Source organism: Bubalus kerabau, chromosome 10 (genome assembly GCF_029407905.1).
Source record: "Bubalus kerabau isolate K-KA32 ecotype Philippines breed swamp buffalo chromosome 10, PCC_UOA_SB_1v2, whole genome shotgun sequence".
In the NCBI taxonomy this organism is placed as follows: domain Eukaryota; kingdom Metazoa; phylum Chordata; class Mammalia; order Artiodactyla; family Bovidae; genus Bubalus; species Bubalus kerabau.
The window spans coordinates 42,825,229-42,846,138 of NC_073633.1; the positions used below are offsets into that span (position 1 = coordinate 42,825,229).

The 20,910-nt window shown below is 41.6% G+C and overlaps 1 protein-coding gene across 3 annotated transcripts in view; it reads left to right on the forward strand.

The window, feature by feature from the left end:
- The first annotated feature begins 5,730 nt into the window (after positions 1-5,730).
- STARD9 (StAR related lipid transfer domain containing 9) overlaps positions 5,731-20,910 on the forward strand; it is a 120,822-nt gene continuing 105,642 nt past the window's right edge. For all 3 annotated transcript variants that reach the window (XR_008699172.1, XM_055537507.1, XM_055537508.1), the window contains exons 1-3: positions 5,731-5,932; positions 10,992-11,061; positions 12,807-12,923. Coding sequence is in view for 2 of the 3 variants with exons in the window: in XM_055537507.1 (XP_055393482.1) it covers positions 5,886-5,932; positions 10,992-11,061; positions 12,807-12,923 (234 nt within the window). In the remaining variant the exon portion in view is untranslated. The remainder of the gene's footprint in view (positions 5,933-10,991; positions 11,062-12,806; positions 12,924-20,910) is intronic.

The following is a 20,910-nucleotide window of genomic DNA, read 5'->3' on the forward strand; positions in this document are numbered from 1 at the left end:
TGAAATGATGATCTAATTAATTCCGAGGAAGCTCATTAGGGGCTGCAAATAGCACAAAAAGAAAGACAGGTGCCAATTGATTTGATCAAGGCTCTAGATTGAAATACTAAACCAGAAAAAATACAGAGGATAGAAAAACAATTAAATATCACCATAGTGATCAATCTGTTAAATAGTCTGTGGGTAATTTACAGAAAAAGCTGCCTGGTTTCTTAAACAAATACATGCCAAAGCAGGAAAGGAGGGGGACAAGGAAGCTACTGAATAAAAGATTAAAAGACATATCAACCAATATTTGGATCCTTATTCAAACAAAGAGATGGTTAAAAAACATACTCATGTATTTGATGGTGTTAGGAAACTAGTGTCTTTGGTTGTGATAATTGTATTATGGCTATGTTAAAAAGGTAGACTTCATCATTCAAAGGCACATGTTGAAATACTTATGAGCAATATAACTAAAAATATAGAATACTGTTATGCCAACTTCTCCAACCTGAGGATAGAAATATACAAGCACATAAGATAGATATATATATATATATATATATATATGCACACACACATACACACACACCTGGCTAGGACTACATACACACACATTCACTCACACACACACACCTGGCTAGGATTCCATGCTTTCACCGTGGTCAGGGAACACAATGTGTGTTTATATAAATACATATATATATATGTATATATATAAAATGTATATGTATTTGGCTCCAACATTCGGCTTGCAGGATCTTAGTTCCCTGACTGGGGTGAAAGCACAGAATCCTAGCCACTGAACTGCCAGGGAATTGCCAAGATAGAAATATATTAACATAGCGATACTTCCCCCATCCCAGCTTTACTGAGAAATAATTAACATATAACATTGTGGAAGTTTAAATCATACAACATGATTATTTCATACATGTATATATTGTGAAATATTAATATTGGTTAATATATCCTTCATCTCACATAATTACCTTTTTTTTTTTTTTTTGCGGTAGTGGTGGTGAGAATATTTAAGATTTATTCCAGGGTGGGAGGGAGGTCCATGGGGGAAAGGATATATGTATACATATAACTAATAAGCGAAAGGCAAAGGAGAAAAGGAAAGATATACCCATCTGAATCCAGAGTTCCAAAAAATAGCAAGGAGAGATAAGAAAGCCTTTCTAAGTGAACAATGCAAAGAAATAGAGGAAAACAATAGAACGGGAAAGACTAGAAATCTCTTCAAGAATATTAGAGATACCAAGGGAACATTTCATGCAAAGATGGGCTCAATAAAGGACAGAAATGGTATGGACCTAACAGAAGCAGAAGATATTAAGAAGAGGTGGCAAGAAAACATAGTAGAAGTATACAAAAAAGATCTTGATGACCCAGATAACCATGATGTTGTGATCACTCACCTAGAGCCAGACGTCTTGGAGGGCGAAGTCAAGTGGGCCTTAGGAAGCACTACTATGAAAAAAGCTAGTGAAGGTGATGGAATTCCAGCTGAGCTATTTCAAATCCTAAAAGATGATGCTGTGAAAGTGCTACATTCAATATGCCAGCAAATCTGGAAAACTGTGGCACTGGCCACAGGACTGGAAAAGGTCAGTTTTCATTCCAATCCCAAAGAAGGGCAATGCCAAACAATGTTCAAACTACCACACATTGCACTCATTTCACATGTTAGCAAAGTAATGCTCAAAATTCTCCAAGCCAGGCTTCAGCAATATGTGAACCGTGAACTTCCAGATGTTCAAGCTGGTTTTAGAAAAGGCAGAGGAACCAGAGATCAAATTGCCAACATCCTCTGGATCATAGAAAAAGCAAGAGAATTCCATAAAAACATCTGCTTCATTGACTATGCTAAAGCCTTTGACTCTGTGGATCACAACTGTGGAAAATTCTTAAGGAGATGGAAATACCAGGCCACCTTACCTGCCTCCTGAGAAACCTGTATGTATGCAGGTCAAGAAGCAATAATTAGAACCAGACATGGAACAATGGACTGATACAGAATTGGGAAAGGAGTACATCAAGGCTGTATATTGTCACCCTGCTTATTTAACTTATATGCAGAGTATATCACACAAAATGCCGGACTGAATGAAGCACAAGCTGGAATCACGATTGCCAGGAGAAATATCAATAACCTCAGATATGCAGATGAAATCACCCTTATGGCAGAAATTGAAGAGGAACTAAAGAGCCTCTCGATGAAGGTCAAAGAGGAGAGAGTAAAAGCTGGCTTAAAACTCAACATTAAAAAAATCATGGCATCCAGTCCCATCACTTCATGGCAAACAGATGGGGAAACAATGGAAAGAGTGGCAGACTTTAATTTCTTGGGCTCCAAAATCACTGCAGATGGTGACTGCAGCCATGAAATTAAAAGACGCTTGCTCCTTGGAAGAAAAGCTATGACAAACCTAGACAGCATATTAAAAAGCAGAGACATTACTTTGCTGACAAAGGTCCATATAGTCAGAGCTATGGTTTTTCCAGTAGTCACGTATGGATTTGAGAATTGGACAATAAAGAAAGCTGAGCGCCAAAGAATTGATGCTTTTGAACTGTGGTGTTGGAGAAGACTCTTGAGAGTCCCTTGGACTGCAAGGGGATCAAACCAGTCAGTCCTAAAGGAAATCAATCCTGAATATTCTTTAGAAGGACTGATGATGAAACTAAAATACTTTGGCCACCTGAAGGGAAGAGCTGACTCATTGGAAAAGACCCTGATGCTGGAAAAGATTGAAGGCAGGAGGAGCAGGGGATGACAGAGGATGAGGTGGTTGAATGGCATCACTGACTCAATGGACATGAGTTTGAGCAAGCTCTGGGAGATGGCAAAGGACAGGGAAGCCTGGCGTGTTGTAGTCCATTGGGTTGCAAAGAGTCTGACACAACCAAGCGACTGAACAACAACAACAATTACTAATTCACTTTGTTGTACAGCAGAAACTAAGACAACATTGTAAAGCAACTATGCTCCAATTAACAAAGGAAAAGATCAATGGATATACTACCCACAAAGCAAACTAGGAGCTAAAAAAATGTATTCTCTTGGCAAATTCAATTTTCAACATTATTAAATAACATCACCCTGCTATACATTAGATCCCCAGAACTTATTATAGCTGGGTGTTTGTACCCTTTGACCAACATATCCTCATTCTCCCTATCTACTCTGTTTCCATGAGTTTGATTTTTTAGATTCTCTATACAAGTGAGATCATATAGGATTTTTCTGCCTGAATTATTTAAATCAGTATAATGCCCACCTATGTTGTCATAGATGGCAGGATTTTCTCTTTGATAATGGATGAATAATATTCCACTATATATATATATATATATATATATATATATATATATCAGATGTTCTGTATCCATTCATCCTTCAGTGGACAATTAGGTTGTTGCCACATCTTGGCGAATCATAATGCTGCAATGAACATGAGGATGTAGATATATTTTTGAGACAGTGATTTCATTTCCTTTGAATATATACCCAGAAGAAAGATTGCTGGATCATAGGTAGCTCTATTTTTAGTTTTTTGAGGAACTTTCATACTATTTTCCCTAATACAGCCATTTTTTTTCCACTGCAAAGCACAGTGAGTACAGAAGTCATTCAGAAGACTAGGTTTCCAGGTGAATTTGAATTGTAAACCAGCTGTCCCAATACTCCAGGGATGAGTCCATTCAAACAGGTGAGAGAGGAGGCTGGATAGGTAAACCACTATTGGAACATGCCTGACATGTAAAGGCATCACCATGACTCTATTACTGCCACTGCAGTACTAAAATAGCCTCCACCTGGTCCCTCTTGGGCTTCAATCCTTTCCCTTTCCTGAAAATAGTCTCAAAACAGTAGCCAGAGTAAACCTTTAAAAATATAGATTACATAATTTTTACTTAATTTTTTAATTTTTAAAATTTTTACTGGAGTATAGTTGATTTACAAGGTTGGGTTAATTTCTGCTGTCTAGCAAAGTGCATCAGTTATACATATACCTACATCTTTTTTAGATTCTTTCCCATATAGGTCATTATATTGAGTAGAGTTCCCTGTGTTATACAGTGGGGCTTTATGAGTTATCTATTTTATATATAGTAGTGTGGATATGCCAATCCCAATATCTAATTTATCCCTCCCTCCCTGCCCCCATAACCATAAATTGGTTTTCTACATCTGTAACTCTGTTTTATAACTAAGTTCATTTGTACTATTTTTTAAGATTCCACATATAAGCAATATCATATGTTATTTGTCTTTGTCTGACTTACTTCACTCAGTATGACAATCTCTTGGTCCATTCATGTTGCAGAAAATGGCATTATTTCATTCTTTTTTATGGTTGAGAATAATTCTACTTTTGTCCTTAACACTGTCCAGTAGCTTTCCAGCTCACCAAGAATAAAATCCAAAGGCTTTACCATGGCCTCATGCTACCTCTATGATTCTCTCCCTCTGTCACTCCATGCTATCCCCACTGGCTTTCCCACTGTTCCTCTAACATTCCAGGTTTTTACCAAGTGCAGGGTCTGTTCCCTGTGTCTGAAACTGCCCTTCCACAGAACAGCAACACTCTTCTTTTACAACCTTCAGATTTTTCTCAAGTGTCACATTCTCAAGGCCTTACCTGGCCATATTATTTACAGTATGAACACCCTCCTTACTCCTTCCTACCCCCCTTTCTGCTTTATTTTCACTCCTTAGCTAATCTGATATACATTTTACTTAAATTGTTTTACTTATTAGTTTCTCTCATCAAGCTGCATGAGGTCAGAGGTTTGCCTATTTTCTTCACTGCTATGACGTTGATCGTAATACATGACTACTTAGGAAATACTTGTTAAATACATAAACTAATACCTGCAAGTCCTCCTCCCTCCAACTCGCATACAGTTTCTGAAATCCTATATAAAGTAGCACCTTTCTCCCTACATACACACAGAGACCATCACTGAATTTCCTTACCGTGCTTTTTCCAAAAAGTTTCATTTAGCACCATTCGACATATTATATATTCACGTATTTACTCTCTTCTTCCCTTCCCTGTAGATTCTAATTTCCACGAAGGTTAGGACTGTATCCTCAGGGCCTTAGAACAGCACTTGACTCTGAGCAGGTACTAAGTAGTTACTTCTTGGATGAATTAATGAACCATTTCTGTCCGATACTATTCCCTACAAGATCAGAAACTCTGTCAGGGTGGCGCTGAGCTTCCAGCACAATCTACGAGAAGCTCGCCAGTGAGAACTCTAAACCCCGAATCCAGTGCCTCTTAAAAGAAAGACAATGCCCCTTGAAGGGAACAGCAAAAACATCGGTGTTCCCCACTTCATTTCTGCCCCTAAAATTTAACCACAGGATTGACAGATCAGGCGAATGCAGAGAATAAAGGATTTTGTACATTACTAAACGTACTAAACGAGGACTGTAAACTGTCTAGTGTTAACGAATTTACTAGACTTTGTAGTGCTTCGGACACTGGAAAAACAAAAGCTAGTTTCTCTCAAGCGGGAGCCAGCCTTACCCAGCCAGGATCTACACCACCCCGACCGCGAGGCTCAGGATTGGTCCAGGCTCCTCAGCCCTGGCTGGGCTTCCGGCCCACTTGTGCGAGAGGCAGTCCCGTGAGGCGCGTGGGCGGAGCGAGGCGGGGCGGCCCGGGCGTCCTCCCGCCCACCCAGCTCAGGATTGGCCGAGGCTCGGCAGGCACCACCCCGGCCAGGCGTCGGCCCGCATATGGGCGGGGTCGTCCTGTGAGGCGCGTGGGGCAGGCGGGGCCGCACCCAGGCAGGGGTTGGGTCCTGGCTTGACTTGGGGCTGGGTCCGGGGATGCTGCAGCTGGACAGACCTGCGGGGTTTGAGCCGTGGCCGACGGATGGCCAACGTGCGGGTGGCGGTGAGGGTCCGGCCCCTCAGCAAGAGGTGAGTCTGGGCGGGAGGGGGCGCCTGAGGCGTCAAGTGAGCGGAAAGGAAGGCGGGATCCCCGCCTCTCCCTTCAGTGAGTCTGGCGTGGAGAAATCAGACACAAAGTGGCCCAAGGGGCCAGCGTCCGGAAACCGTAAAGGCCTGTCCGGGACAAGGCCTGGCTTGGGTTGGGTTTTCGATTAGTGCCCTGGCGGGGAGCACTTAGTGGAAAGCCTCGGGGTGGGCTGTCCTGTCCGTGTCCCCGAAGTCCCTGTGTCCCGGCAGGAGTTTTGAGGGACCGCGCGCGGCTCAAGTTTTGATGCACAGGTTGAGCCTTTCTCTCTGGATACGCTGAGAAGGGCTGGGAAGTATCTCTAAGTGGGGAGAGGGGTCGGCGGTCTGCTGTCTCTTCTTGGTGGCTCTGGAGTACCTGTAAGGACTGAGGGAGAATGGTGAGTTTCTGCGTGCACATGGGTTTCTCTGTGAAGAAGTGGAGGAAAGCAGGTTGTAAGGCATAAGAGGGAAATTGAGGCTAGGAGAGATCGTGGTTTCGTTCTGTGGGCGACTTCAGAAGTGTGAAGTAGGGGGAAGCCATTCTAAGCCCTTCCCTCAGCGTAGCCAGTTCCCGTTTTTTTTTTTTTTTTTTTTTTTTTCATGCGGCAATCTGATCCTACACTCCTCAGCTGTTGAGGCATCCAGGGTCCATAATTTCTTTCCCTTCTTACTGATTTTTCCACTCACGTGTTTGGAAAGTCAGGGAAGGCTTCACAGAAGGCTTGGTGTTTGAACCCAAACGCTTTTGAAAGAGTTGTTGGTTTGCTGACAGGTGGAGGAGAAGGTGTAGAGAGCGTTCTGTGAGAACACAGGGCAAAGGACTTAGGCTCTTAGGAAACAAAAGTTTCGGGTTTTTGAGGAGAGGCTGTGTGGAGGGAGGTGAGTGGTAGGAGATAAACCTGGCAGAATGTGGTTTGGGACCTGAAGGCACATATTGGAACTATTTGGGAGGTTTAAAAATTTCCAGGACACAAGACGGCTTGAAAATTGGACAGAGCAGTCAGAAAAAGACATTGTCTCTCAGAACAAAATTTGGTTCTAGCAGGAGCAGAGCTTCCCTGGTGGCTCATTTGGTAAAGAATCTGCCTGCAGTGTGGGAGACCAGGGTTCGATCCTTGGATTGGGAAGATCCCCTTGAGGAGGTCATGGCAACTCACTCCAGTATTCTTGCTTTGAGAATCCCTTGGACAGAGGAGCCTGGTGGGCTACAGTCCATGGGGTCACGAAGAGTTGGACAGACTTCACTGAGCGACTAAGCACAGCACACAGCACAGCAGGGTCTGTGTTTGTCCTGACTGGAGGTGACTGGCTTGAAAAGTATACAGTTGACAGAATAATGAGAGCAGTGTGGTAAGGGAAAGGGACAAAAAAGTAGGAAAAGACAGAAGTGGTACAGTGGAAACTTCACTGGTGGTCCAGTGGCTAAGACCTTGCATTCCTAACGCAAGGGGTTTGATTTCCATCCGTGGTCCGGAATTAGATCCCACATGCTACAATGAAGAGTTGGCAAGAGTTTGGCAGCCACAGTAGAGAATAACATGTCAAACAAAAGTGAAGGGAAAAGAAGGGCACAAAAGCTTATTAACTTTTAAATAAATTTTATTTATTATTATTTTGGCTGTCCTGGGTCTTCACTATTGTGTGTGGGCTTTCTCTAGTTGCGGCCAGCGAGTTTCTCATTGAGGTGGTTTATTACTGTTTTGGAGCATGGGCTCTAGAGCGCAGGCTCAGTAGTTGTGGTGCACAGGCTTAGTTCCTCTGTGGCCTGTTGAATCTTCCCAAACCAGGAATCGAACCTGCATTGCCTGCATTGGCAGGCAGGTTCTCAACCACTGACCTCCAGGGAAGTCTGAAAAGCTTATTAACTTTTAGCTCAGGTTAAGAGCCTTGAGCAGCAAGGGGTAGAAGGGCAAGACAGCAGTTACCCAGGTATGAGAGGATTATAGCTTGCTGAAGATTCAGGAGCCGGGATGAATAAATCCAGCATGACCCCAGCTAAGAAGTCCAAACTATTCCCCTCTTCTCACCACACTGTATTCCAGGGTTTGTTAACTTCCACCACCTTCGCTGAGGCTCATCTCAACATAGGCTATTTACTGATTATGTGATTTGTCCCAGCCTTCAAAAAAGTAATCAGCACAGATACAGTTAACAAAGTCAATGGATCTTATGTGGTACTTGGAAATAAATCTTAGAGCTCAAGCTTCCATTTTTTATTTTTCCAGATGAGAAATTGGTCTTGTTAAAGATCTAAAAGTAGGTAGAGCCAAGATTCCATTCACCAGACCAATCTGCTCCTTCCTGAGATTACAGAAAAATTGCACTTCTTTCTCAAATGCCTGTTTGCTCAGTAGGACTAGTAGAGACCATCAATAAAATGATAATATGGAAAACGGTTTTAGTGCGCTCCCTTTTACCACACAGTTGTTTCCCATAATCAGAAAATCTGTGTCTCATTGTAAGATGCTGCCGCTTGTTTGTCCCAAATCATCATTGACAGAACATATTGGCCAATACTGTAGGCTCCAGAACACTTTCCACTGCCCTTTCAAAAAGGTAATTATCATGAACTATATTCCCTTTATGTGCTCTTCTTTTTAAATCTGTGAAATAGTATAACTACTTCAATGGTTTTTTTGTGAAGATTAAATGAAAGGATACATTAAAAATACTTAGAACAGAGCCTGGCTGCTTTTAAGTGTCTGATAAAGTGCTAGCTATATAATTTTTAACAGCTATTTTTATTCCTCCTTGTTCTTAGCTGTTATTTTCAATTGTATAAATGAGTAGATAACAAGTGGAAATGGCTTGGCCATTTTCTAAGACAGTGATCCTCAAATTATAGGATACATACAGTTCACCTGGGGAGCTTGTTATAATACAACTTGTTAAGAGGAATTCAAATTAACTAGCTCCGAATGCCAGGGACGGGGGCGCCTGGTGGGCTGCCGTCTATGGGGTCGCACAGAGTCGGACAAGACTGAAGCAACTTAGCAGCAGCAGCAGCTCCACCACCTCCTGTAATTCTAATGAGTGAAGCCTGTGGACCACACTTTGAGAAACTGTCCTAGGAGTCAGTGCATAACTGAGGATTTATTCCTTTGCAAAACCTTTAATCCTAAGGAATGAATGCCTATTGGTAGAATTCAGGCCCCAGAGGCAAGTGGTGGTAGCCACAGCAGACTTCTTTGAACTCTGTGCAGTCAGCTGCCCTGTTGAGGTTGATGTTCTTTCTCTTCTGCTCAACTTTAATTTGTCTTTATTTTGTTTTAGAATATTTTGGAACCACTAGGTTACCAATGGCTGTGGGTCAGGCAGGGAAGGGGTGGCATCTCACCAACTATAGTGTCATATCCTTTTGTCAAGAGGTCAAATTCAAGACCCTTTTTTATTTTGGCTGCTTTATGCCAGAGTCCTAGGTGAATCCTTAAGAAAGGGCTCACTTAAAAAAATTAGATTAAATAGATTTGCAAAAGTTTTTCCTCTTACTTTCTTTGTTGCTCAATTTTACTATAGTCTGTGTATTTTATAGTGGGTAAAGGGAGAATCAAACCTACTTTTAAATGCAGAAGGGAAAAAAAAATGATCTTAACACCAAAACTGAAAGATTTTCTTTAGGAGAGCTAGGGGCAGGGGATGCAGTTTTATAATCCTGGGGGACAAAGTATATCCGTACTGCCTTAAGTTCTGTCTAGTATGAAATATGAAAGAAAGAGCATCAGAACCTTGAGGAAATTAAGTAACAGGAATGCCATCACCTGTGAGAAGGAAATTTTTTTCCAGTACTTTATTCCAAATGCACTGACTAGTTTACAAAAATAATCTTAAATCTAAAGACCCCTGTCTCACTGTGTATCCCTTGCCATCCCCTCCCCCCAAGTCCTCAAGGCCACATCCTGGGAACCCTGAGGGAAGATAAAAATGACACTAAACATATTTTCTCAACTTTCAGGTCCCAGGCCAGGAACAATTTAATTGATAGTTTTTACTGTAGCAGAAAGTGCCAGTGCGTTAACTCCCATCTGTTAATATTCTGGCCTTGAGCACTTTATTTTAAAATATTTATTTATTTATTTGGCTGTGTCAGGTCTTAAGTGAGGCACATGGGCTCAGTAGTTTCCCCACAGCACGTGGAATCTTCCCAGACTAGGGATGGAACCCACATGCCCCTGCATTGGAAGGCAGATTCCTAACCTCTGGACCACCAGGAAGTCCCTGGCCTTAAGCACTTTAGCTAAAGCTCTTTATGTTGTGAAAAAAGATTTCATATCTAGAATGGAGTGTATTCCATTCATTTTGGGCTTCAGGTTTATGAATCACTTGGATTAAGCCCCTTAAAGTGAATTTAAGTGTTGGTTAGTTGTTAGAAGTGTTACTACATAACTACAATTTAGGAAGATCCTTAAGGATCTTGGCTGTTATTCTGACTTAAGAAGATAATATAAGGAAAGGATTTAGGAAATATGTTCTCAGGTCTCAACAGAAAGGACTCTGAAACCTTTTTCATTATTTTATAATGAAATAAAATATTTCATTATATTTATTTATGCTGAAAATATCAGAGGAAACGAGAAATGATGCCATGCTGTGTGCTGAGCCGAGGATATTCTCAGGGTTTCCCAAGCCTGATTTCTGAGGCATATGGCTTTGTGGTTAGACAGATCTGGATTTAAATTCAGGCTCTGCCACTGCTAGCTGTGTGACCTCTTAGTCTTCCATTTATTAAAAAAAAAGATCTGTCAGGGAGTTATGTCAGGACGGTGTGTTAAGAGGATAGCATAGGATTAAGTATAGTGTATGCTGTACTTAATACAATGCTTAGCACATAGAGGGTACCCAATAACAGTGACTCTTCACTGTTCCCAAGCCAAATTCTAACAATCCAGAGAAGCATGCCAGCTCGGGGACTGCTTCAGACACCCCAGTTGTGGAGACGGCAGTAGGGGAAATATTTTGTCCCAATAGTGCTGGTCTCAGCTGCTCTTTTCCTGATTAATTTTAAAAATTTGTGTCTTGCTTCTAGGGAGATCAAAGAAGGGGGAAAAATTATTGTGGAAGTTAATGGCAAAGTGGCAAAAATCAGGAATTTAAAGGTAAGCCTAAAATTGTTTTCCTTTTTCTTTCCCCTGAAGAACTAGTATTAATTATAGTGACTTCTGGGGTGAAGGTGTGTATGTGAATGCATTTAGAGAGAGGGAGTGGAAGAGGAAAGGGCATATAAGGGGATTTGTGAGAAGAGCTTTGACCAACCACAAAGCAAATATAAAAATATAACAGGGAAGAAGTTCCGGGGATGTAGTTACTGGAACCCAAGTTCTACCAAATAGGGTACAGCTATTTTGGAAACTGGTTAGTAGTAGATATTTTGAAAGTAAACACATGGCCAGCTTAAATCATGTTGGGGGACAATTTTTGCATATGTTTAACTTACCTGACCTCCTATTAGACGTTAGCTCAATCTTCTTATTGAATATCATTTCATTGAGAAGCATTAGCAGGGGTTTTAGTATGCATCTGCTAATACAGAACTCATTTTTAGCCACAGTGAGGCCAAGTAAAGACTTTAGACCCCAGAAGACAGTTGGGCATTAGCCCAAGTCTTGCTGTAAATACTCTCCATAGATCTGACTGATCTTTGAGTCACAACTAGACAGACACTGGCACCTTCCTTCCCTACTTTTACTACTTCCTCTGGCTTATTTCCCCCATCCCATTCTTTTCTTTTCCCAGGCCAGGGGAAGTGGAAAGGATTCTTTCTTTCTGAGCCTTGAGTAGTGGAGGACAGGGAAGCCAGCCATGTGAATGCTGCTGTGGTCAGCTTGCAGGTGGTATTTGACATTCCTGAGAGCTGAGGAAGCTGACTTGCAGGAGGAGGGTTTTCTGGACCCCAGTCCCCCCAGCCACATCCACTCTTGTGTTCCTCCCGTGATGTGATCCATCTCCTTTTGTCAGTAGCTCACTGCTGAGAGAGAAACCTGCCAGACTTTCAACAGGAGCTCCCCAGGGACAAAAGACCTTTCATTCTCTCCTGTCTCTTATTTATATCTCTGTTGCCTAATCACTTCAGCTGCTTTGTTCTGAGAGCTTATATTTTTGGTTCTTAAGAATAAATCTTGGCCAAGATCACACTCTAATCTGCCCCCTGCTCACCTTGCTGGCCAGCTATCCTCTTTTCTGAGTCCAGTTATCCACTCAGAATCTCTTCGTCATTCTGTCAGCCTCATTCGACTGTGGGTTTTAATACCCAGTTCGAGGGATTGTTTCTCCCTGTCCAGAATCTAAATATTAAGTAGTTAGATAGGCATTTCTGTGAATAATGCCACTGTCCCCAGTACCTGGAGGTCGGTAGAATTTCCAAGCTGCTCTCTTCTACCCCGAGCAGTTGGATTGGGCCCAGCTCTTCTGTCCAACATGCCTTTTGGAGGTGGATACCCCAGGGACTTCTGTGAAAGCTCTAGGTTGACAGAGCCTGTCAGGCCCAGGGACTGAATTACTCATGCGTGACTGGTATATTATATAGAAATAATCAGAGAAGAAATGATAGTAAGAAGAGGAGGTCCAGGGAAGGAGAGTTTTTTCTCCCAACCGGTCTTACGTCTCACAAGTCTGGTTTATATATAGATATGTGATAATATGATAGACATTTAATTCTCTGTTGCTTCATTGTACCTAACAAGATGAAGACAAAGGTTACTTCTTCCCCCCCTTTCAGGTAGATATCATAAAGGTTCTCATGATCAGTCTAGGTATCTCTATCTACAAGCAGAGGAATCAAGTGCCTCTAATTTGATTCTGATATTACAGTAGAGAAGATACTAGATTCTGTGTTTAATTTTAGGTGGATGGTCGACCTAATGGCTTTGGCGACTCCCGGGAGAAGGTTGTGGCGTTTGGCTTTGATTACTGCTACTGGTCAGTCAACCCAGAGGATCCCCAGTATGCCTCTCAGGATGTGGTAATGTCATTTTCCTTCACTTTCCCCAGGTCTTTATAACTGGATAATTATTGGGAAATTAATGTGGAATATGGGCCCTGGCTATTTCTTACTTATGGTAGGTTGGTCAGAAACTAATGATGTTTTGTCTGGGAAGTGTTGTCTGCAGCAGATGTGCTGAGGACTGAGAGGATGAGCCAAGCCTTTACTGGCTAACGCTGTTGGTCATCCTTCCTGCTACTTAGCTTTCCCACAAATTTCCAAGGCAGCAGGTCTGGTCAAGGAGGTCTACATAGGACTTCTGTTGCTGTGAAGCAGCAGCATTGTCTTGGTTGGAGCACTGTCAGAGATCATGCATTTGGTCCCTGTGATGGCCAGCAAGCCTTGCCTGATTCACTTCTGTGACCATAGACAGTAGCTGTTATCTTAGCAGCTGCCAGGGTCCTTTCTAAAATTAGAAAAATAATATCTTTGGCTTTTCATATGTTCTTTCTTAAATGAGAAAGAGAATACTAGAGGAATATGTCCTTAGGAAAAAGTATTGAAAATGGATATATTTGGGGAGGAGCTCTAGACAACCATTGCCTGTCAGTCTATATGCCTTTGAATAAAAAGCCAAAGTGTCTTTTCTGCTAAATATTTCAATCCTTTGTGAAACGTTCCCTAATTATGCTAAAGAAACCATTTTATCAAGTTTGAGTGATTTAGAGGACAGAATAGGCATACCTCATTTTATGACATTTGGTTTTATTGCACCTAATAGATACTGCATTATTTACAAATTGACTATTTGTGGCAACTCTGCATCGAGTAAGTTTGTCTGTACCATTTTTCATAGCATTTATTCACTTTGTGTCTCTGTGTGACATTTTGGTAATTCTCATAATATTTAAATTTTTAAAATTATTATTCCATTTTTGTGGTTATCTCTGGTCATGTCACCACTATGACTCACTGAGGACTCAGATGATGGTTAGTATTTTTTAGTCTTAAAGAATTTTCTAATTAAGATTTGTTCATTGTTTATAAACATACTGCTATTGTACTTAGTAGACGGCAATATGTGTAAATATGTCTTTGGTATGCACTGCTAAGTTGCTTCGGTCGTGTCTGACTCTGTGTGACCCCATAGACGGCAGCCCACCAGGCTCCCCTGTCCCTGGTTTTCTCCAGGCAAGAACACTGGAGTGGGTTGCCATTTCCTTCTCCAATGCATGAAAATGAAAAGTGAAATTGAAGTCACTCAGTCATGCCTGACTCATCGCGACCCCATGGACTGCAGCCTACCAGGCTCCTCTGTCCATAGGATTTTCCAGGCAAGAGTACTGGAGTGGGGTGCCATTGCCTTCTCCATTGGTATGCACTAGGAAACCAAAAAATTCACGTGACTGCCTTTGTTGCAATTATTCACTTTATTGTGTTGGTCTGGAGCCAGACCTGTAACATCTCCAAGGTCTACTGGTACTGATTTTTCTGCTAGTGGAGACTTCTGAAGATGATTGGATAGTTCTAAATCATGGAAGTATAATTCCCCATCCTTCCCTTTTGAGGGGACCACGTGGAAACAAGATCCTAGACCACTGTGGGATTTGTTATTTTCGTTGGTCCCTTCTGTTATAATATGAGCACCTCACTTTTGTAGTCACAATTTATTTGCCATAAATGCTTAGCAGGTGCTGCTGCTGCTAAGTCGCTTCAGTCGTGTCCGACTCTGTGCGACCCCATAGACGGCAGCCCACCAGGCTCCCCCGTCCCTGGGATTCTCCAGGCAAGAACACTGGAGTGGGCTGCCATTTCCTTCTCCAATGCATGAAAGTGAAAAGTGAAAGTGAAGTTGCTTAGCAGGTGCAGTGTGGGAATTACCTGGCCCTGACAAAGCCTTCTCTGTCCTTTGAAGGATGAGGGCTCTTGCAGATCCAGGCTTGTCTTGTGGCCCTGGACTTTTATCCCAATACTCAAGCATGTATGAGGTAACTAGTTTACTGGTGTTCATATTGTTCCACTGAGATCCTCCAAGAAGAGCCAGGAAAGGAACTGACTCTTAAGTAAGAGGATGGTACTCCTAAAGCAGTTCACAGTTGTGACTGTATCTGTGGCATTGAAGACAGTGGTCTCTAGAAGAAAGTGTGAGCATTCCAATGGCTCCTTCCATTCTTCTTGGCCATGGCATACCTAGGACTGTTCTGCACATAAGAAACATTAACTATTTTGTGTAACATTTGATAGATAATCTGGGAAGTATATGTAAACAAAACAAAAATCACCATTTAGTGTACACTGTACAGGTATAATTTTGTTTTGAGGCTCATATTTTGTATTTATGTAGCTTAAGCGTGTAAAAATTATCTAGTGGAAACCCAGAAGCCCATAGAGGAGGGGAATTCATAAATGTGATTCCTCTTCTGTTGCCTGATTTGAAATTCAGTGGAAAGATCAAATGGGATTTGGACAGGAAGCCTGTGCAGAGAGATAAAACCACTGCCTCCTGAAATTTATTCTGGTTTGTTTACTAAAAGTCTAAGGCATTCATTGGGTAGTATATGAGCGGGAAGGAAAGGAATCTCTGTCACAGGCTGGAGAAGGGCCAGAGTTTCCAGAATGTTGTCAACACTCAGATCCACCTGATTTGTTTGGAGGGATTCATCACTGACAGAAATTGGAGTCCAGACTTTTAACCCTAATCAGTATGGCTCTGCGGTCACCAGGGTTAGGAGAGGCGGATTGTTATAAAATAGGACTTGGCGTAGGAAAGAGTTTATATGTCATCTGGTTCTTCCTCTCCCAAAATACAGCAGTCCTTTCTACTGTCTTTCTGATCATATTGTGCATCATCCAGCAAATCTTCCATGCCTCTTTGTAGTCAGACTGTTCTCCTTAACCACCTAGCCCCTGGCAGTGTTTTCGTCCCTACAGTTTTATCTGCTTCATAATGCTGTAAAAGTGTAATATAACAGTAGGTAGCCTCTTGAGTCTGGCTTACTTCACTTAGCATGATGTATTGAATACTTGAGATTCACCTCTGCTGTGGTTTGTAATCTGACCTTGATTCAGACTCATGTAAATAATTTTCTTGCCCCAAAGGAATCTTATGGCTTTGAAAACATTAATTCTAACTCTAAAGAGTGAGGGACCAAGTCCCTGGAGGACTGTACCTCCTTTTATGAAGGAAGGACTGTCATCACCCTCAGAAATACAGCACTGATTTCAAAATATCCAGATATCTGCGTTGAAATATTCCCCACTGGTCTTAGGGGGCTTTTGAGCGACATCATAAACCATTGCATGATAGAAGTTGATGAGAATCCACCTATTTGGTGTTGGTGCTGCCTCCTCCTCATGGTCTTTTAGAATGTTAGAGCTTGAAGGGAACCTAGCAGTCATCCAGGCCAGGTTTTCCCAACCTCAGCACTATTAATATTCTGGCTGTGTAATTCTTTGTTGTGAGGAATCTGTCCTGGGCACTGTAGGATCTTTAGCAGTGTCACTGGCCTCTAGTCTCTAGATGCTGGTAGTAGTCCCAAATATGACAATCAAAAATGTTTTCAGACAAGGCCCGTCTTCTAGGCCAACCCTCTTATGTTCCAGATACAAAGTATAACTAACATAGGCTTATACAGGCAGTTAATGCCCAAGCAGGACTAGAACCTTGCTTGCTCTGGTGGCCTTTGCATTGCGTTGTGTCATTCTACCTCCTCTCTTTATGCTTTTGTTACAGCCTCAAAAAATTAGTTCAAGATTAAAATTCCTTAGTGCTTTAGCACTTCCCAGACCTTAATGGTGACACACTTAAACACATAGATCAGATGTCAACAAATATGAGCCTGTAGAGAGCAAGTCAACTATAAGTTCTTCTGAGAGGCAGCTTCCTTGTTAATTATCTATAGATCCTAAATGTTTATCATTTCATTTGACTCTGTCCCCAAAATCTATCAAACATATGTTTTTACTCTGTTTTATAGATAAGGAAACTGAGGCATGAAAGGTTACAAGGCTTACCTGAGTCATTTAGCCAGTGAATAAGTAGTGAAGCAAGGATTCAAACCCAAGACAGTCCGGCTCTAAATTGTGTGTCATGTCCACCAAGCCTCACCGACTCTCAACATTAAACAATTCTCGTTTAGTCTACTAGTGACCTGGTTCTCTCTTTCTACGTGTTATCTGTTTCCACTGTTTCAACTTGAAATGGAGAAGATTTTATCCTCTTTCAGTAGTTGGGGAAATTTAGGCTTAAAGAGATTATATGATCTGCTCAAAGTCATACAACAAGAAAATGAGTCTTGGATTTGAATGCAGGATCATCTGATTGCAAAGTTCATATTCTTTTATAAAAATATAAAAAGAGGTATATAGTAAAAGGAAGAGAAGGAAAATTGAGGAGAAAGGATGATGGGAAAGAGAGAGAAAAGGTTATGGTGAATAGGGATTGGCAGGGGATTATACTATCTGATTTGACATCAGAATCGTGGGGTAATGGACATCAGCATTCCATTTTTTTTTTTTCAGTTTGAAAGCAATCGTTATTTATTAACTGACTAGATTGCAAAAATAATTATGGTAGATACCTTAGTTCATCCTTCTAATAAGCCTGTTGATCTAGTCTTCCCAGTTGCCAGCATCTCCACCTTCTACAAAATGGGTGGTCTTTTTCTTCATTCCTCCTAATGGAGAAGACATTTAAAGGGTCACAGGAAGCTGCTTGCTTCTTTGAAACATTTTCCAACATATAGATGTCATGATTCATATCCTCCATGCAGATGATGCCATATTTCCCAAGAGATTGTGCAATCAATGTGTTATCCATCAGGGCAATTCACTTCTTGTTGATTTTGCCATAACCTTACTTAGAGATGAATTCATTTACAGACTTCAGATTTGGGTACCCCCATTCAATGTATTGGAGAAGGACATGGCAATCCACTCCAGTATTCTTGCCTGGAGAATTCCATGGACAGAGTAACCTGGTGGGCTACAGTCCACAGGGTCACAAAGAGTTAGACATTACGAGTGACTGAGCACTCTTGAAGTTAGAACTGGATTTGAATTCAGGCACAGCCACTTATTAGCTGGCTTTCTTCAGACAGATAACTTAACCTCTCTTAGTTTTTTTAGCTGGAGTTACTGTGAGGAGGAAAGAAAGAATGATGTGAAGTATTCAGTCTAGGGTTTGGCAACTAGAAGTTGAGTAAATGAGGTCATGAGTGTTGTGGCTTGGGCTGTGATTATCACTATCACAGTACAAGAGAAGCAAGGCTCATGCTTCTTTATAAGAGCTGAACTAGTTTTGAAAATCTTTTCTTTGAATCTCTTGTGCTCACTTCTGGGACCAGCATGCTCCACTTGGAAAATTAACTTCCCTCCCTTCCTCCTGGTCAGGAACATCTGTTGGAGCGGGAGTCCTCCGCTCAAGCATGTTGTGTTTGGGTGATTACGTGTTTGTAAAAATTTCCATGAAGAGCATTAGCTCAGCTTTACCCACCAAGGACTGTGAGTGGCTGTCAAAACAAGTGCAGACTGAGTCAACAGAAAGCCAATCAGGAACAAAAAACCACCCAGCCCTTGTGGGACGTAATTGCTTCTATACTCCTGGGAATCTTTATTTTAAAGTGCTTTTGTTATTTGGCTAAAACACAATGCCTAAAATGCCTGTAGCTTTTCTACATGAAAAATTGTGTGAGTGAGCAGAGATTTCCTCCCCACAACTACCAAATTCAAAACTGAAATTCTAGTAGCACTGTGATTGTGTTTGTTGTTGTTTACATGTCCACAATACGCTGAACGTCACACAACACATAAAGACCATCCTTGCTTACCCTCAAAGAGCCCTGGCAGGGGCCAGGATGGAGGCAGTGAGTGTGTGTGTGTGACGTGCATGCATGCATGTATGTTTGTGTTACAGGTTCTTTGGTGAACGTACTCTCCAGTCCTGGACTCCAGTTTAAGGATGTTAGGCACCTGGAAAGGCTTCAGAGGAAAACCCCACACATCCCAAAATGATTAAAGGGCCGGCTTCAGGAACCAAGAGGAAAGCTACTGTCAGTGTAGTGCACGCCATGTGTGTGATTATTTAATGAAGGAACATTGCTCCGGAGACAGGCAAGACAGGTGACAATAGTGCTTTGCAAGTATGGAGCATGATGATTTTAAGTTTATGCAGCATTAGAACAAGCTGGTCTTCATTGCCATTAGGAGAAAATAGAAGAGAATTCCCTGGCCATCCAGTGGTTTGTACTCTGCGCTTTCATTGCTGAGGGCACAGGTTGAATCCCTGGTCAGGCAACTGAGTTTCCGCAAGCTGTGCAGCACAGCCAAAAAAAAAAAAAAAGAAAAGGAAAAAATAGAGAAATTTTGGATTAAATTACAAAAGACTGTTTGTAATTAGGACATGAAGAGTACCTTGTGCAGAGTTTTTGAATCCAGCTAAATAGTTTTGACTTTAGAATTCCAGAATTTTGGTGTTAGAAGAAATACTAGAGACTGTCATGACACATATTTGAAGGATAAAGGCATAGAGAGACAAAAATAGCAATTATAGGGTGTTTTTTTCTTTTTGGCTAGTCCAGAATTGTGCTTGATGTTGTATGGAAATGTCTGTTGCTTATTCTAGCGACAGGGTCGTGAACTGCAACACAGAGTTTCCTGCAGGGCAGGAAGTGTGCTGCTTAACAGAATCCCAAGGAAAGATCTTGTTCTTGAGACTGGGCCTCTCCCTGGCTCTGTACTCCATCAAGATGAGGACATAGCATTGTAGCCATCTAGTAGTATGTGGCGGCATTGAACGCCTACTATTATAGGTTCTCTAATGTGACATATGCTGTTTTGTACAGTTCTTCTGTGCATTCTTGCCACCTTTTCTTAATTTCTTCTGCTTCTGTTAGGTCCTTGCCAGTTTTGTCCTTTATTATGCCTATCCTTGCATGAAATGTTCCTTTGGTATGTCCAGTTTTCTTAAGAGGTCTCTAGTCTTTCCCATTCTGTTGTTTTCCTCTATTTCTTTGCATTGTTCACCTTAAGAAGGCTTTCTTATCTCTCCTTGCTATTCTCTTGGGTATATCTTTCCCTTTCTCCTTTGCCTTTCACTTCTTTTCTCAGCTATTTGTAAGGCCTCCTCAGACAACCACTTTGCCTTCTTACATTTCTTTTTCTTGGGAATGGTTTTGGTTACCACCTCCTGTACAATGTTATGAACCTCCATTCATAGTTTTTTGGGCACTCTGTCTACCAGATCTAGTCCCTTGAATCTATTTGTCACCTCCACTGTATAATCATAAAGGATTTAATTTAGGTCATACCTGAATGGCCTAGTGATTTTCCCTACTTTCTTCAATTTGAGCAGTTCCACAAACTATGGAATATTCTTTTTTTTTTTTTTTTTTTAGTTCTACCAGTTTATTGCTACCAACCCGTGACCCTCCACCCTCATGCACACATGCTCAGTCATGTAACCCCATGGACTGCAGCCAGCCAGGCTCCTCTGTCCATGGACTTTTCCAGGCAAGAATACTGGAGTGGGTTGCCATTTCCTTCTCCAATATGGAATATTCTTGATGAAATGGGAATACCAGACCTCATTACTTGCCTCCTGAGAAACCTGTATGCAGAACAAGAAGCAACAGTTAGAACTGGATGTGGAACAACGGACTGGTTCATAATTGGGAAAGGAGTACCTCAAAGCTGTAAATTGTCACCCTGCTTATTTAACTTATATGCAGAGTATATCATGAGAAATGCCAGGCTGAATGAATCGCAGGCTGGAATCAAGATTGCTGGGAGAAATATTAACAACTTCACATATGCAGAGGATACCATGTTAATGGCAGAAAGCAGAGAGGAACTAAAGAGCCTGTTGATGAAGGTGAAAGAGGAGAGTGAAAAAGCTGGCTTAAAATTCAGCATTCAAAAAACTAAGATCATGGCATCCAGTCCTATCACTTCATGGCAAATAGATGGGGAAAATGTGGAAACAATGACAGATTTCATTTTCTTGGGCTCCAAAATCAATGCAGACGGT